The 14,748-nt window shown below is 38.2% G+C and overlaps 1 protein-coding gene across 1 annotated transcript in view; it reads right to left on the reverse strand.

The window, feature by feature from the left end:
• Tmtc2 (transmembrane O-mannosyltransferase targeting cadherins 2) overlaps nucleotides 1-14,748 on the reverse strand; it is a 380,346-nt gene that overhangs the window by 62,440 nt on the left and 303,158 nt on the right. Inside the window, exon 10 of the mRNA XM_057758114.1 lies at nucleotides 8,602-8,716. Coding sequence (XP_057614097.1) covers nucleotides 8,602-8,716 — 115 coding nt within the window. The remainder of the gene's footprint in view (nucleotides 1-8,601; nucleotides 8,717-14,748) is intronic.

A 14,748-nucleotide genomic window follows, 5' to 3' on the forward strand; every position in this document is an offset into this window, starting at 1 on the left:
AAAACCATAGAGATATCTTTTGGGGTTTGTACTGGGTATTAAACCAGAGTCTTCCCCATGCTAGGCAGAAACTCTATCCAGCCCCAGCAGTCTCTTCTACAGCCAGAGATGGTTTTCTTGTTGGTAGTCAAGTCCAGGAGTAGCACTGCTGTCTTATAGAAACAGAATTCACACTGAATCTAACAGATCAACTTGCTTGTTGCTCATCACCAAAGACTAGGTTCAGTCAGCTTTTCAGCAGGGTACACCAAACGTCAGCTTGCCATCAAAACACAATGTTCTTTCTTTTCTCCTTTGACCATGCTGCTTCAGAAGACCTGCCAGATGGCAGATAACAAGATACAAGAAATGCTTGAATTGAGTTGTTATCTAGTAAAGACATATGTAGACTACAGATTTAAAGCTATGAGAAAATGCAAAGTTTAATTTCAAATGACATAAAAACCATTAACAACGGGACAATACCACTACCCGGCTATGGGGTCTGCTTTAAAAGGCAATGGTGTTCTTAGGAGAAAGCGCAGTAGGTGAAGGGTTACAAGCATTAAGATGGGTGTCTGGCTTCTCAGAACCCACATGAATGCCACGTGGACATGGCAGTCTGTTTGTTACCCCAGGGAGCAAAGGCAGGAGGGGAGAAAGAGCACCAGAAAAAGCTAGACTAGTCAAATTAGTTAGGTCTGGGTTCAAGGAAGATATCTTCCCTCAATATAGAGAAATCAATGGAGAAAGACACCCAGCTTTAGGCTCTAGCCTTCACACATATGTACACACATGTACACCCTCATACACACCTGTGCCCACACACAAGCAACAGGCATGCATACATGTACATACATGAAGCACACCCGCAGAAAAAAGTGGGGAGGAATAGTACTCCCTTAAAGCTGTAATGTTAATACACTTTTGAGACAATAAGAAGACAGAGAAAAAGGAAACAATCAGAATCCATGAGAAAGTCTCTCAATTAGAGAACCACAGTCAGGCTTTAAAAGAGAAAGCCAATCAGCCTCACTTATTAAATTGAATTTGCACTTTGGTCAAGACAAATAAAAGGCATAAAGAAATACCCCATGCAGACATATAAATTATAGGAATAACTAAAGATAACATCTCTCTGGAGAATCAGGCCTATCTTGCTAATGTCTGAAGGAAAAACAAGCAGAAACACTACTATATTTAATGTTTAATGGAAGTTGTAAAGAAAGTAAAGAAAAAAAAGAAAAACTCAAAACACAAAATGAAACCTTGAGCCAAGGCTCCGCTAGACTTGTGGCGTGTTACAATGTGTCACTGCAGTTTATAATCTCATAAATGTCAAAGTTCAGCCTTAGCATGTCAAGAAATGTACCCAAGTCTGGTCTGAAACAGTAAAACTTCCTTCAATAGGGTACTTAAAGAAGGTGCCCTCCACCAAATTACAGATTTGCTGTGGTTCAGATTCATTTGGAAATCTGAACCAGAATTCTTTAGGTCGTGCCCTGGCAGGGTTTTCTCTGGAGGGATATGAAAAGCATGCAGGTAGGAAATGAGAGGGACTTGACACGACGAGGAGCTAAGTCGCTCTGAAGTGAGATGAGGCAATAGATACCAAGTGTAGAAATGTGGCCCTTACTGTTCTTTACAACCTGCAATTCGTAAGGCAGATATTGATCAAAGGAGAGACTGAGGTCTTCATTAGACAAAAATTCTTTCTAAGATATCAAGGAACTAATTTTCAAAACAATTCAGAGTTTTTTAAGTAATTATATTTTTCAGCTTAGCTGTATGTAAATGTGAAATGTTTCCCCGTAGGCTCATGTGTGTGACTACTTGATTTCCTCTAGTGGAGCAGAAGGTTGAGGAACCTCTGGGAGGAGGAGCCTTTCTGGAGGTGGTAAGTCCTGGGAAGAGCCTTGGACATTCCTATGACTGAAGAACTTAGGTCAGTTCTCTGCTTCCACACTGGAGATAGTGTGTGTGCCCAGCACAGTAAACTTTTGCCAGCCTATGCCTTCCCAGGCATGATAGTTGGTAACTCTTCAAACTGCAAGTCAAAGGAAACTCCTTCGAGCTATTTTTGTTGGGTAGTCTATCACAGCAATAAAAAAGTAACTAGTTCATTGGGGCAATGTTCAAAAGAAATACTAAGAAGAGGTGATTTAAGCTAGAATTATAACTGATAACATTCTAAAGGAAATGAAAAAACAGGATTTGTTATACATCATATGCATACAAAGTTAATTTCCACCATAGAACTTTGCTTTGATTATTAAAAAGTCTTTTTTTTATTACTGATCAGAAAGTATTTATGACACTACATGGAAAACCAGGGGAAGAATATGTCAGTTCTAGGCCCAGAATATTCCTGGTTTATTTTCTGGACAAGAAAGAAAACTCATGAGGAAGTGTTCAAAGCCCATTTTTTTGTACATGTTATATTTTATACTTCCCTCTGAAAGAGAACTTCTTGGAATACTTATCATGTCCTAATTGCAAAAGTGACTAAATCATTATCCAGTTTTTAAAAGGTGAAGAAACGAGCAGGACTCTGCTCTGTGATTTGGGGAATTTATTAAATACTGCCAGGCACCTCCAGCGTAAACTGATAGGGATGGACTGCAAGACTTGACTCCCTGGATGTTAACACACACCCATTTAAAGCAGCTGAAAATAGATATTTTTCCTACGTGCTTAAGGTCATTTCACTCATTATGTCCTTAATGTGACAAAAGTATACAAGTTCTACCCAGTAATTTATCTAATATGTATAATGCCATGAGGTAATTGCTATTATTAGCAATAATATAAACATAAGGGAAAATAACAAAAATAGTACCGGATACTTTACTTCATTTCTGATCTTTCTTTTTATGGATCATAGTTAGATATGATAATCATAAAATCTCACAATTTTCTCACAAGTATAAGACTCAAAGAGTAAAGTCTCCCAGGCCAGATGCAGACAGCCTATCATTCTGGCTACAGCATACTCCACATAGCCAGTAATGATGTGCATGAGAAGCAAGAAGATCACTCATACAGATGGGCATCTCCCTCAGTCTTCAAATCAGCAGTGTGTTGAGACACGTGACTCGTCAGTAAAGGAATAACTAAACTAACAGCAGACACAATGAAGGGGAAATTCAGACGGAGGCCCCCCTACTCATTAACAATATCTAGTCATCATATATATTGAGCATCCCCTACCCTCCAGACCAGCTCTCCCCCATTGGGCCAAAAATGTTAAAGGACTAGAAGAAAATGTAGGTGTTCCCAATTAACTAGACTATTGAGTAACTGAATTTTCAAAAAATGATCAGTTAAAGTGATTATTTTTTGACTTTGGAATAATTTTTCTGTCATCAGTGAGACTCTAGCATCAGAGTAATAATAGACAATACAAAGGTCATGAAGTTCATAATTTGCATACTGCAGAATTCCATTATATAAGACTATAAAACATCAATAAAAATACATACACATTTTATATAATTAATTTCTATCTATCTCTGATGTTACTTTGTAATAAAAATATATTTTTGAAACAGGTTTAAGACCATTAGTCACAAAATGATATGTAAAAAAAGATAGGGTAATCACAATTATATAGTTGTGAATTTAAAAAATCACTTAATATGCTTAGTTCCCACTACTTCATATTAAATATATTCCAAAGGGTCATCTGAATTTTTTTTTAAACTGGAAGCATGTTTGCCCATGTAACATGAATGTATATGGAAATAATAGCTTGGCTTTGCAGATTCTTGTCTATCATGATCAGATGCTTGCCTGTAAGCCACTCAAAAAAGAACTACACTCTAATTCCAATCTATCTATAAGTTGTATAGAAGGAAAGGAAATAAAACTGAAACAGAAGACACACACACACACACACACACACACACACACACACACACGTATGGAACATCTTCAAATAGCAAAACCAGAATCTCACACATGTAAAACAATGGGACATAAAATCTGAAATAAATTGTTTATAAACTCCTTAGAGAAGAACTCTGTCAAGACATCAAAAAGTTATAATACCTATAAATCTTTGTATTTTAAAAAAGAGAGCAGAAAAGAGGAAATGTATCAAGTAAAGAGACTATATGTGTTTTTAAAACTGACATAATTTAATTATTTTGCATTTACTTAATTTAATGTGTGTGTATATGCTCACACACACACACACATATGTGTGCACATTGAAGGACAACCTGAAGGAGACCATTCTTTCCTGTTCTGTGGGTCCTAGGGAAGGGACTCAGCTCCTCATCTTGGGCATCAAGAGTCTTTGCCTGCTGAGCCACCCTACCATAGCACTCAGGATGTAATTTTAGAAATAGTCCCCATGGGTCACACATGTTATCATGTCCCATAAACTTTCGAATGCATTTTTTTCATGGTCTCAGACCCTTCAGGGACTGCTAAAGACAGACTCAAGCCTGGATATAGGCGAACTAAATGATGTTTTATATTGAAAGTTTACAAGGAAGGGACTGGTTGATCGTGAACCATTATGTTCATACACAGTAAATAATCGCCTATGTTCTCGATGGATTTCTGGCAGGGAAGAAGTTACTGGGAGAATGAGTGAGGAGATAAGGAGGAGGACAAATCACCCCTAGTAGTGATTGATGAATCGACGTTGTAAGCATTACCTGGAACTTGTTAAAACTGTAACATCTTAGCCGGGCGGTGGTGGCGCACGCCTTTAATCCCAGCACTCGGGAGGCAGAGGCAGGCGGATCACTGAGTTCGAGGCCAGCCTGGTCTACAAGAGCTAGTTCCGGGACAGGCACCAAAGCTACAGAGAAACCCTGTCTCGAAAAACTAAAAAAAAAAAAGACTGTAACATCTTAGGGACCAGTCAAACCCACTAGATCAGAACATGTATTTTCTCAAGGACTCTGGGTGACTTCTTCACTCACTAATATCAGAGAGGCATTGAGTTGAAAGTTACCCACCACCATCAACTTCATCTGCCAAATGTTTAAAGATCTTACAATCCATACCAATATGAAATAAACAAGATTCTACTGAGGAAACGATTGGGTGGCACAAGCCTGCTTCCAGTACAGGCAGCTACATGCAAGAGGATCGGGAGCTCAAAGTCAGATTCTGATACTTAGAGAACTGAAGGCCAATCTGCATGTAGCTGCAAGAGGAACTACCTCAAAACATTGCTAAATCTATAATTTGAAAGTGCCGTGAACCTTTCAATGTTCTTGTTCCATTAAAAAAAAAAAATGGAGCAACCGCACAACCTAGACATCCTCGAAGCCAGACTTGTCCTGAGGAATGATTGAAGTGTTTTCTTTCAGATACCAAACAAAACCTCTACATGCTTATGCTCTTCCTACACATTCCTACCTAGAACCTGTGCAGGTCTTCCGTATACTTTAAATGAATCTGACATCAGTTATAATGTTCAAAGCATCACAAATGCAATCAAAAGGTGCTAGGATGCCTTCGTTGGTCATTATTCTCTAAACAGACCAGTATAGTACAAAACATACCACAACACTCAAATTTTGCCTGTAGATATTAAAGTTCACGGATGCCAAACCAAGGAATATTGAAGACTAACTTTATTGATATATATATATATACACACACACACACACACACACACACACACATACAATGAGAAAGACCTTGAAATTGTTTTACTTTCACGTAAGAATTTAAATTTTGTGTCACCTCCAGTAGAACTAATAAAGAAGTTATTACCTCAAAATTCTATGTTTGTATAGGATACAATCATTTAATACTGTGCTGTTTGAGCAGAAAAATTGCAGTAGAATGATTCTGCTCATTTATTCATTCTGTTCTGGAAATTAGAAAAGCAATGAGAATCAGGTGGTATGACAGTTGTACATTTCTCACTGCACTGGAAGTTAGTACCCTTATGCCTGAGAAAAGAAAAAAAAAAAAATAACAGCACATTTCCCTAAGTCGTGTGACTGAAGACAGACATGGTCCACGGTAGCATTTTTAGAAGTTTAATATTCCATCGATACAAAGTTGGATTAATCTCCGCAATGAACTCATAAACACACTTTCCAAGATTTACCATAAAAGAATGCATTTTAACACCCCATAGAGGTGTTGTCATTTAGGATTTATATATGTGACAATCTTCCACCTTCTATAAGACTTCCTTCTTTAGTAAGCATCATAGCTTCTGGGTAGTCACATAGTTATAAAGATGAAGGGCACCTGTGATAATGAAAAGACGTTTATATGTAGCCAGACTACACTGCATTCAGATTTCATCTTTGCCAACTCTGAGAAATCATGATGGAACCCTTAGGGCTGCAGCTATAAGAATATCACTGTACCCTCTGCAGATGTGCAGGAAGAAACAGGAGGGTGTCCGGTATGCATGCACAACACAGTGCCAAGGAGGCAGGAGACACTGGAATCAACACCGCCTTTAGCCCTTGTCAAGTAAGTTCACTAAGGGAAAGGAAACAAAACTCTCATACCAAAGCCTACGAGCCAGGTGAAACGTGTTTTTATTGCCTTTTAACTTCTTCTCAGATACCAAATAAATTCATACTCTCATTCCAACTTCCAGTTCTGGGGTGGGGAAGGGGGCGCGGAGAACTGAATACATCCCTTCCTACAAAATGTTTTCAACAGAATGGTTGATTCAATTGTTTCCTCTCACAAAACTATGTAGACCCGATTTCACTGAGTTCAAACATGTTCGGTGCCTTTGATATTTCCCTTTGATGATAATCAATCTGCTTTAAAAACAACAGAAAAGAAAGGGTTTCATCTGGAAGCATCTATTAGTTTTTAGGTCTTATTTGAAGTCCTAAAAGTGTCGCCATGCATTGTCAATGTTCATTACGCGAGACTGCGCACTTAGGATCGCCGTCTGTAAACAGAGTCGGCAATTAGTCACAATGTGGATTCTACGATCCCGAGCAAGAAGCAAGAGACCCAGACTTCTTTCATTTCCTAACTTTCTTTTTAGCACAGGACTCAGGTTTCACCAATAAGATGCAGTCTCAAGAAAATGGAATTCCAGACTCAGGACAACCGGAGGACACTGAGGCTCAGATTCTCTGCTCTTCCTGCTCTGAGTGATGGTGGCACAGGCCGTGCATACTAAGATTTGCTAAGCCCAAAGGCAAACAGGGTCATCAAGTGTTATTCCCGGCTAGGAAGCGTAGTGCTTACCAAACACAATGCTCCAGAGGAATGGCTTGATTTCAAAACCGGCTTAGAATTTCTTAGGATACTTCATATACCAAATGACATTAGGCAAACTATTGATTAATTATGACATATTTTGTCCAAAGTGTATTCAAGGGGCAACCAAAAACATTTATGTGTACTTTCAAAACATCCCTAATAGTCTTAGATACTACAAAAGGGTCAGAAATCAGTTTGTGCCGCAAGCATTTGTGATGGCTATCCTTGGTTGTCAGATAGACCACATCTGGAATTAACTACAACCCAAGAGGCTGGGAACATCTGCAAGGGGTTATTTCTTAATTAAATCATTTGAATTGGAAAGCCCATTTTTAATCCAGATCTTTGGAGGTGGGAAAATCCACCTTTAATCTGGACGACACCTTCTGATAGCAGCCTAGATAAAGGGCATGGAAGATGCGAGCACCTTCTCTTTGCCTGCTTGTCTGGCAGGCAAGTCCATTCCTTCACTGGAATTAAAGCCTACTTCTTTGGGATTTTTTTGGTACACTGAAGACAAGCTGAGATATCCCAACTTCTGGACTGAACAACTATTGGATTCTTGGATTTTCCTTTGGTAGACAGTCATTATTAAACCTACTGAACCGCAGCCTAGAAACCAACTAATAACTACTGTGTGTGTGTGTGCGCACGCGCGCACGCAGATATGCTCACACACATGTGTGTGTGCATGTGTATGTATGTGTGTGTGTACACATCTGTTCTTCTAGAGAATCTCAACTGATACACAACAAATACTTGCATTTCATTGAGTTGAAAAACAGAAAGCTACATAAAATATTTCCAGAAATTGCTACCCATTGAGTGTAATATATTTAGACTGCTAAAGTCTTACTTGTAGTCTGTTCGAGAAGATGCAAGCCTTAATGGTTTAACAATGTATCTCTTCAAGACACCAACAGTGCTGACTACCGAGCCATTCTGAATATTTTATGTATCTTAAGTATATTTGTATTTGATAAGTGTTCACATGGTCAAATACATTAAAAGATATCCCCATGTCACACTCAGTAATGCTTATTATAATAACAGAAACATAGAAACATATTTTATTAATTGATATGATGTTTGTTTTGGGGGACATTCAAGTAGACAGTTATTAAATTTACATTTACAGTTCTCCTTCTGCAGCAATTTTTGAAGGGAGGAGGAAAAGTAGGTAGAAGTATCTCGATAATTTTCTGGGCCCTGAGAGCTCATCTTCTCTGCTCAATGGACACATAGATTTTAATGAATGAAGTAGCTCTTATTAATTTTTAGCTGGCTAGGCAGTATGATTCATTTTAAAAGTGCAGTCTATGATGATGCAGTGGGGAAATTAATATAATGAATTGCTTTCTTCAAGTCGGAGCATCATTCGCAGACGATACCGAAACAATGACTTACCTGAGCATGTGAGCAGCATTGAAGACGACGTCAAACTCGGTGCTGTCGAGTTCGGCTGCTTTCTTTGCCATCTCAGCGGCTTCTGTGAGGCGAGATTCTTCCAGAAGAAACTGACCTGCCAAGGAAAGTAAGCAAGCTCTGTTAGAAATGGGGGTAAGGGCTTACAATAATAAATAAGCGGTGGAAACAGTGATCTGCAGCCAATATTTAACATCCTGCTCTTTTTTTAGTTATATTTTATATGCTTTTCCCATAATTACAGGATATCATAAAGATTTTAGATTTCTGTGTGTACAAAGTATTTTTCTTAAAGAGGAATCTTCTATACTCTACTCAAGCAGGGAAAAAAAAACGAAGTTAAAGAAATACAATAAGTGCAAGTTGCGTCTACTTTAACTGTTAGGACTTTGAATAACACTCATTCCTGATATATTCAAGCAAACAGGTGTATCCATTCTCAGGTAATCATTTTTTCTTTTTGCTGAAATTACCGAAAAGACACAGAAAGGTAGATTTGGCAGTAACTCACTCTGAATTACACTCTGCAATAAATTTGGGATAAGTACTACCAAGCTCGGATTTTTGAGCCTATTGCAGATCAGCTTTGCGGATAAGATTGTTTCAGCTGGTACCATCCTAGTCTCTAAAACTGCAACTTAAGAGTGATGTGATAGCCTATAAACTCCCTATACCGGCCAAAATAACATCTAAAACATAGGTTAACAATTAAGTCTATAGATATGTGAAGAGAGACAAAAGGGATTCATTGAAAGATGGGAATTTATTAACTGAAATACTAATTTAAGCATGGTTTCATAGACAGTAAAGTTAAGATCAAATCAGAGGGGGGTGGAGCTGGGTTGAAGCCACCATGCACCTGCAGGCTTATGAGTTGATGTTCTAGTCATTATCTCCTGTTGAGAGTTACCTGTTTTACTTGGAGAGCAACATTTTAAAATCAAGAACTAGTTATAGAAATCATTAGAAAGTCAAGAAATTCCAATAAAAACAGAAAAATGCTTAAAAGGACCAATGCTGGGGTAGCTGTTGGAAAAGCCTGCCGTCAAGTGTTTAATAGTCACCACTGCCTTTAACCTAAACTACCTGCCCTGAAACAAAAAAATGAGAACTAAGATTTAAGAAATTAGAATGACTAATAGCCACTGCCTGGCTGAAGAGAGTGGAAAGGACAATGACAAAAAACAAAATATATTTTGAGTAATGATAAATCTAGTTGCTTGCTGTGGTGGTTGGATGCTTGTGTTTCTCAGCACTTGGGAGGCTGAGGCAGGAGGATCATTAATTTGAGGTTACATGGCAAGACTGTGTTTCAAACTCATTACAGAGAAAGTTCTGAGAATTAGACACAGAAAACACAGTTCTCAAAAGTTTCCTGCAAATATTAACTATAAGGAGAGAAAGAAGACAGGAGATTTAAAGAATATAGTTTAAAAAACACAAAACAATGAAATAATCTTCAGATGATGAACAGTATCTCCTCATGTATGGTTTTATGAAAGATCCAGGCTAAATATCGTTCAGTTAGTTATGGGTATGAGAGTCTGACGGCTCAGCAGTTAAGAGCACTGCCTGCTCTTCCGAAGGTCCTGTGTTCAATTCCCAGCAACCACATGGTGACTCACAACCATCTATAATGAGATCTGGTGCCCTCTTGAGGAAGAGACCTGGTCAGTCCTCATCAACTTAGACCATGAAATCCAATATGGACAAGTTCAACAGAACCACCATATATGGGCTGCCCATGCATGCTTCAGCATTGCCAGGGCATAAAAGAAAAACATATTGTTATCTACCCTCAATATAATATTCAATTTAAAAATGCATAATATGTATATTAATTATTAATGTACAATTTAAACAAAGTACAAGTAGAGAATTGCTCAGTTTTGTTTTTTTTTCCAGACAATCAACTCGGAAGCATAGCCTGGATTAAGAGTTAGGAAACCACAATTCACTGAACGAGAAAGGCTTTTGTTTTACAGCTGGAGAGGGAATAAGAGGAAATACATTAACCCCGCTGGAAAACAGAAAGGAAAGAGAAACACAGAAAGGTTTACAGTCAGATATAATAAACAGTGAAATTCAGTAACACATAGGGCTCAGTTTATACACCATGCCGTAGAAAAAGCCTTTCAGGCTTCGTCATGGACACACACATTGTTAACATACAACAAAATATCTATACAACATATTATTATGTGAGCTCAGATATACCTTTTTATTGTCATGTAACAATATTCATTTTCAAATTATTTTTGTCATATGATTTGTACTTTTCAAACTGTTTGCAAAGTCCATAAATTAACAAAAATGCATAATCTTAGCCATAAAGATAACTATGGTTAAAATTCTCATTTGAACATTTTATGCTAGGATATATTTGTATTACTATTCAAAAATAGTATCATAACATATTAGCTATGCATTTTTATAATTCTGCCTCCACAGGCCACGAGTCCCCAAAGTCCACCACTAGTATTCTAATAATATTAAAGTATAAATTATTAAATGTAAATAATTGGTATTTTCAACTTAATTTGAATACCTGAGATGAAACGGAACAAAATTAGGCTGATAGGTGACACAAAGATCACTTCTTTGGGATACTGCCCAGAATGGACGGGAAATCGCATGGTAAACCTTTCAAACACGGAACCACCACAAAAAGGAAATAAAGTCAAAGCAGCTTTCTTTCAAATAATTAGCCAAACAATCTCAAATGACATGTTACTTGGGCATTCACAAAAGTAAAATTCTTTAGTATCACCTCTGGATCTTTTACCACCAATCACTACTCACACTGTGAGCTTTAACCATTATGTCTACTACCAAACTAAGGACTGAACCCTCCCAACTGCTTCAGCTGCCCACATGGTGATTTATCCTTCACGTCAGTCATTTATTCCCCCGGGAACGTCCCACTTCCAAGTTTTCTTGACTGCTAAGGCTACCGCACATCAACCTCTAGTCCTCTTTTGCTTACTCACTGTACCTCCATTTCTTCTTCTTTTGTGTGTCCTAAATATGCTTTTCTCATTGAAGCCTTCTCTGACAAGTTTCCAATAGTTGCCAGAATTTCTTCTGATTTATATTCACTATAATCTAATTTCCCATCAAAACCGAAGAATTTCAAAGAGTATGAGAGACTGATAATTATACTGGGATAAGGGCGAGCGCCAGAACTGTCCCCATATGGCTGCTTCAGTTCCGAGGGGAGAGGATATCCCAACCCTGTCATCTTCATCACAACTGGGAAGTGAAGGATTAACAAAATAGCGCCCCGAATCCCTGCCAGAGGATTGATGGTAGCAGCAGGAGAGACATAGTGGCTTTTCCCTGAAGAAGTTCTCGAGTCCACCGTGTGGTTACTGGAGCTTAGACTGAGAGAACACTCAATATATATACATATATATATATATATATATATATATATATATATATATATATATAACCATATAACCAGCCTGCCAAAGAAGGGCAAGAAAATAAATCTATCTACTGTGGCAAATTCTAGAAAGATTGGGAAGTTGACATTGCCACTGATTTCTAGTTTAGTGCATCACCAACCTATCCCCGACTGTTTCACATGTAGGAATCTGAGAAAGACTTTGGAATCTGCATTGCTAACAGGACTGTAATTGATGCTGATGCTGCTAGGCCATGCCCATGTTTTGAGAATCACTGTGTTATGGTGAAACAAAATGTTTTCCATCATACTATTGATTGCAACTATATATAGGATTAGCTTGCAGATAGCCTGAGCTAGGCTGAAAATAACCTACATCTAGCAATAATCCCTATATTGTGGGACATAATAACCAGTTCTCACATACAGACACAGATATAGTCACATGTATGAATGGAACAGTCAATAATGGTACGTTTACTCTCAATGATAACAAATGCAAGAACAAACTCCAGGAAATCATTTCGTGCCTACCACTTTTTTTACTTCTTTGGTTTGTAAGTTGTCTGACCAAGGTGAATTATCTTCATTTTACATCACTGTCTCAAATCAAAGGAAAAGGAGGCAGAGAAGGAAATGAAAAAGCAACTTGAGAAATTACAAGGAAAAAAATCATTGTGTATGGGGAAAACAGAAGATGATTAAACAGCGGATGCATTCTCAAGAGATCCTGAGACAGAGAGTATAAGTTACCACACGGGCTAATATCAGATGAAAGCATGCGATTACCCAAGTCTCAGAGCTCTCAGTGTAGGAACTGAACAATTTCCTCTTTGAACATTTTTCTCACATGCTAAACCATTTAAACTACTTGGTGGATTTGACCAGATTTTTAATATGACAAGCTTATGAAGATCAATCCTTCATTAATTCCTGGATTTAAAAAGCTCCGCCTGTGAAGTAGAAATCGGTAAAAAATGAAAGCATTCGGGATCAATGCTGATTTGTATAACTTTCACATACAGACTCCCTAAATTAATTGAAACCGGCACTGCTTGCTAAAACACCACAAAAAAATCACTCTTAAGATCATTTCAACTCAACTAGAGACCCACAAAAATATGTACGGGGTATAATGATGATGAAGACAATATAGCTTGCAAGGATTTTTATTAAGTAAACTAAATCATAGCATTTACAGTAAAATAGTTGTTCATTGAAAAAGGCATATGATCCTTGGAATAGACTCAGAATCATCTAATCCTTACTGATACCACCCTGTATCAAAGCATGGTCTCATTCTGAATTACTGTCCTAACCTCTTAAGTGGTCCCCATTACTCTAAAGAGAATCCCTCAAGCAGTAGTCAGAGCAGTATTGATCAATTGTATCGTTTCATGGCTGACCAGGAAATTCTGAAGTTGGTCTACACAAGTTAATATCATTTCTACCCTCTCTTGCCTTCCTGTTCATCTAACACCCTAGGAGGATAATGGTTGCTGCTCCAGAATATTTCCTATGTCATTTCCTCTACCAAAATCCTACTCCCTCTTGTGTATACCCTTGGCTCACCTTCTTAACTCCTGGAAGAAGAGTATTGAAACAAACGCATGTTCAATGACAGGACCAAATGAAATAATGAGAGGCCTTTGTGGCTACTGCTTTGTCTTCAATAATAGTTTTGAAGGCATAGTTATGGTAAATGGCCACAAACCCTGGGCATATCATAAGAACAATAGTGATGGGACCATGAATATTATGTCTTGAACTGATGTAACTGGATGGGGTGTCATGGTTTGTGGCCTCTAAATTTCCTCTAGAACATAACAAAATAGTCCAAGCTTGATTATCACTTGAAAGACATCTTAGAGCCAAAACAGTTTAAACTAGGCAGTATATTTCACATTTAATGCTGTATTATAGGGAAAAAAATAATAATCTGGGAACAGAAAGAAAATAAATCCAAAAACACAGAATAGTATCTTCTGTAGGTTTATCCAAGACATCTACATTATACCTGCTGCACATAAGATACATAGCTATACTTGGAGAGGCTCCTCAAAGGTAAATAAAATCTTAGATTTTGGAACAATTCTCATCTACTAGAGGAGGGAGAAGAATGTACAGACAGTTCAACACACAAATAAGAAGGGATGGGTGCAAAGCTGTTGGGTTAAATTCATAATCTTTGACAAAGAGCAAAGGGCAGAGGTAATGATACCATTGACTGATTTCACCAAGAGAAGACAGTGTCGCCAGCAGTATCCAGAGTGTGACAAAACAGGACCACCGCTCCAGTGGCACCACGTGCATCTCAGGACTTTTTCTAAAGAAGTCAGAGGATGGGGAAACCGGCAGAACAGGTGGAACTATTCAGGTTCACTGAATTTGCTGACATCTAGTGGCAGGAAGATGAGGGGGCAGAGGGAACTGAGGCAAGTAGGTCTCCCATGGGGGTGGTTCCATTGTAAAGGAAAGAAAGGCAGTTCTCCTGGGAGAGGGTTGATGCTGGCGCAGTGGTCAGGATTTAGATTAGCTGTCCTAAGGAGAAGCGGTTGCGCATGATGCTCATAGTGCCTGTTAACTGAACGCATCGGATATATGGAGACTTTTCTCTCTTTGAGGCTTACTGCATATCTTTGTGAGCTACCAGTTACCCTTCCGTTTAAAGCTGTGTCCCTTTAAAACCAACTGTTCTAGCCTTCTCTCTGTTAGCTGTT

Source organism: Chionomys nivalis, chromosome 25 (assembly GCF_950005125.1).
Source record: "Chionomys nivalis chromosome 25, mChiNiv1.1, whole genome shotgun sequence".
Classification (NCBI taxonomy): Eukaryota; Metazoa; Chordata; class Mammalia; order Rodentia; family Cricetidae; genus Chionomys; species Chionomys nivalis.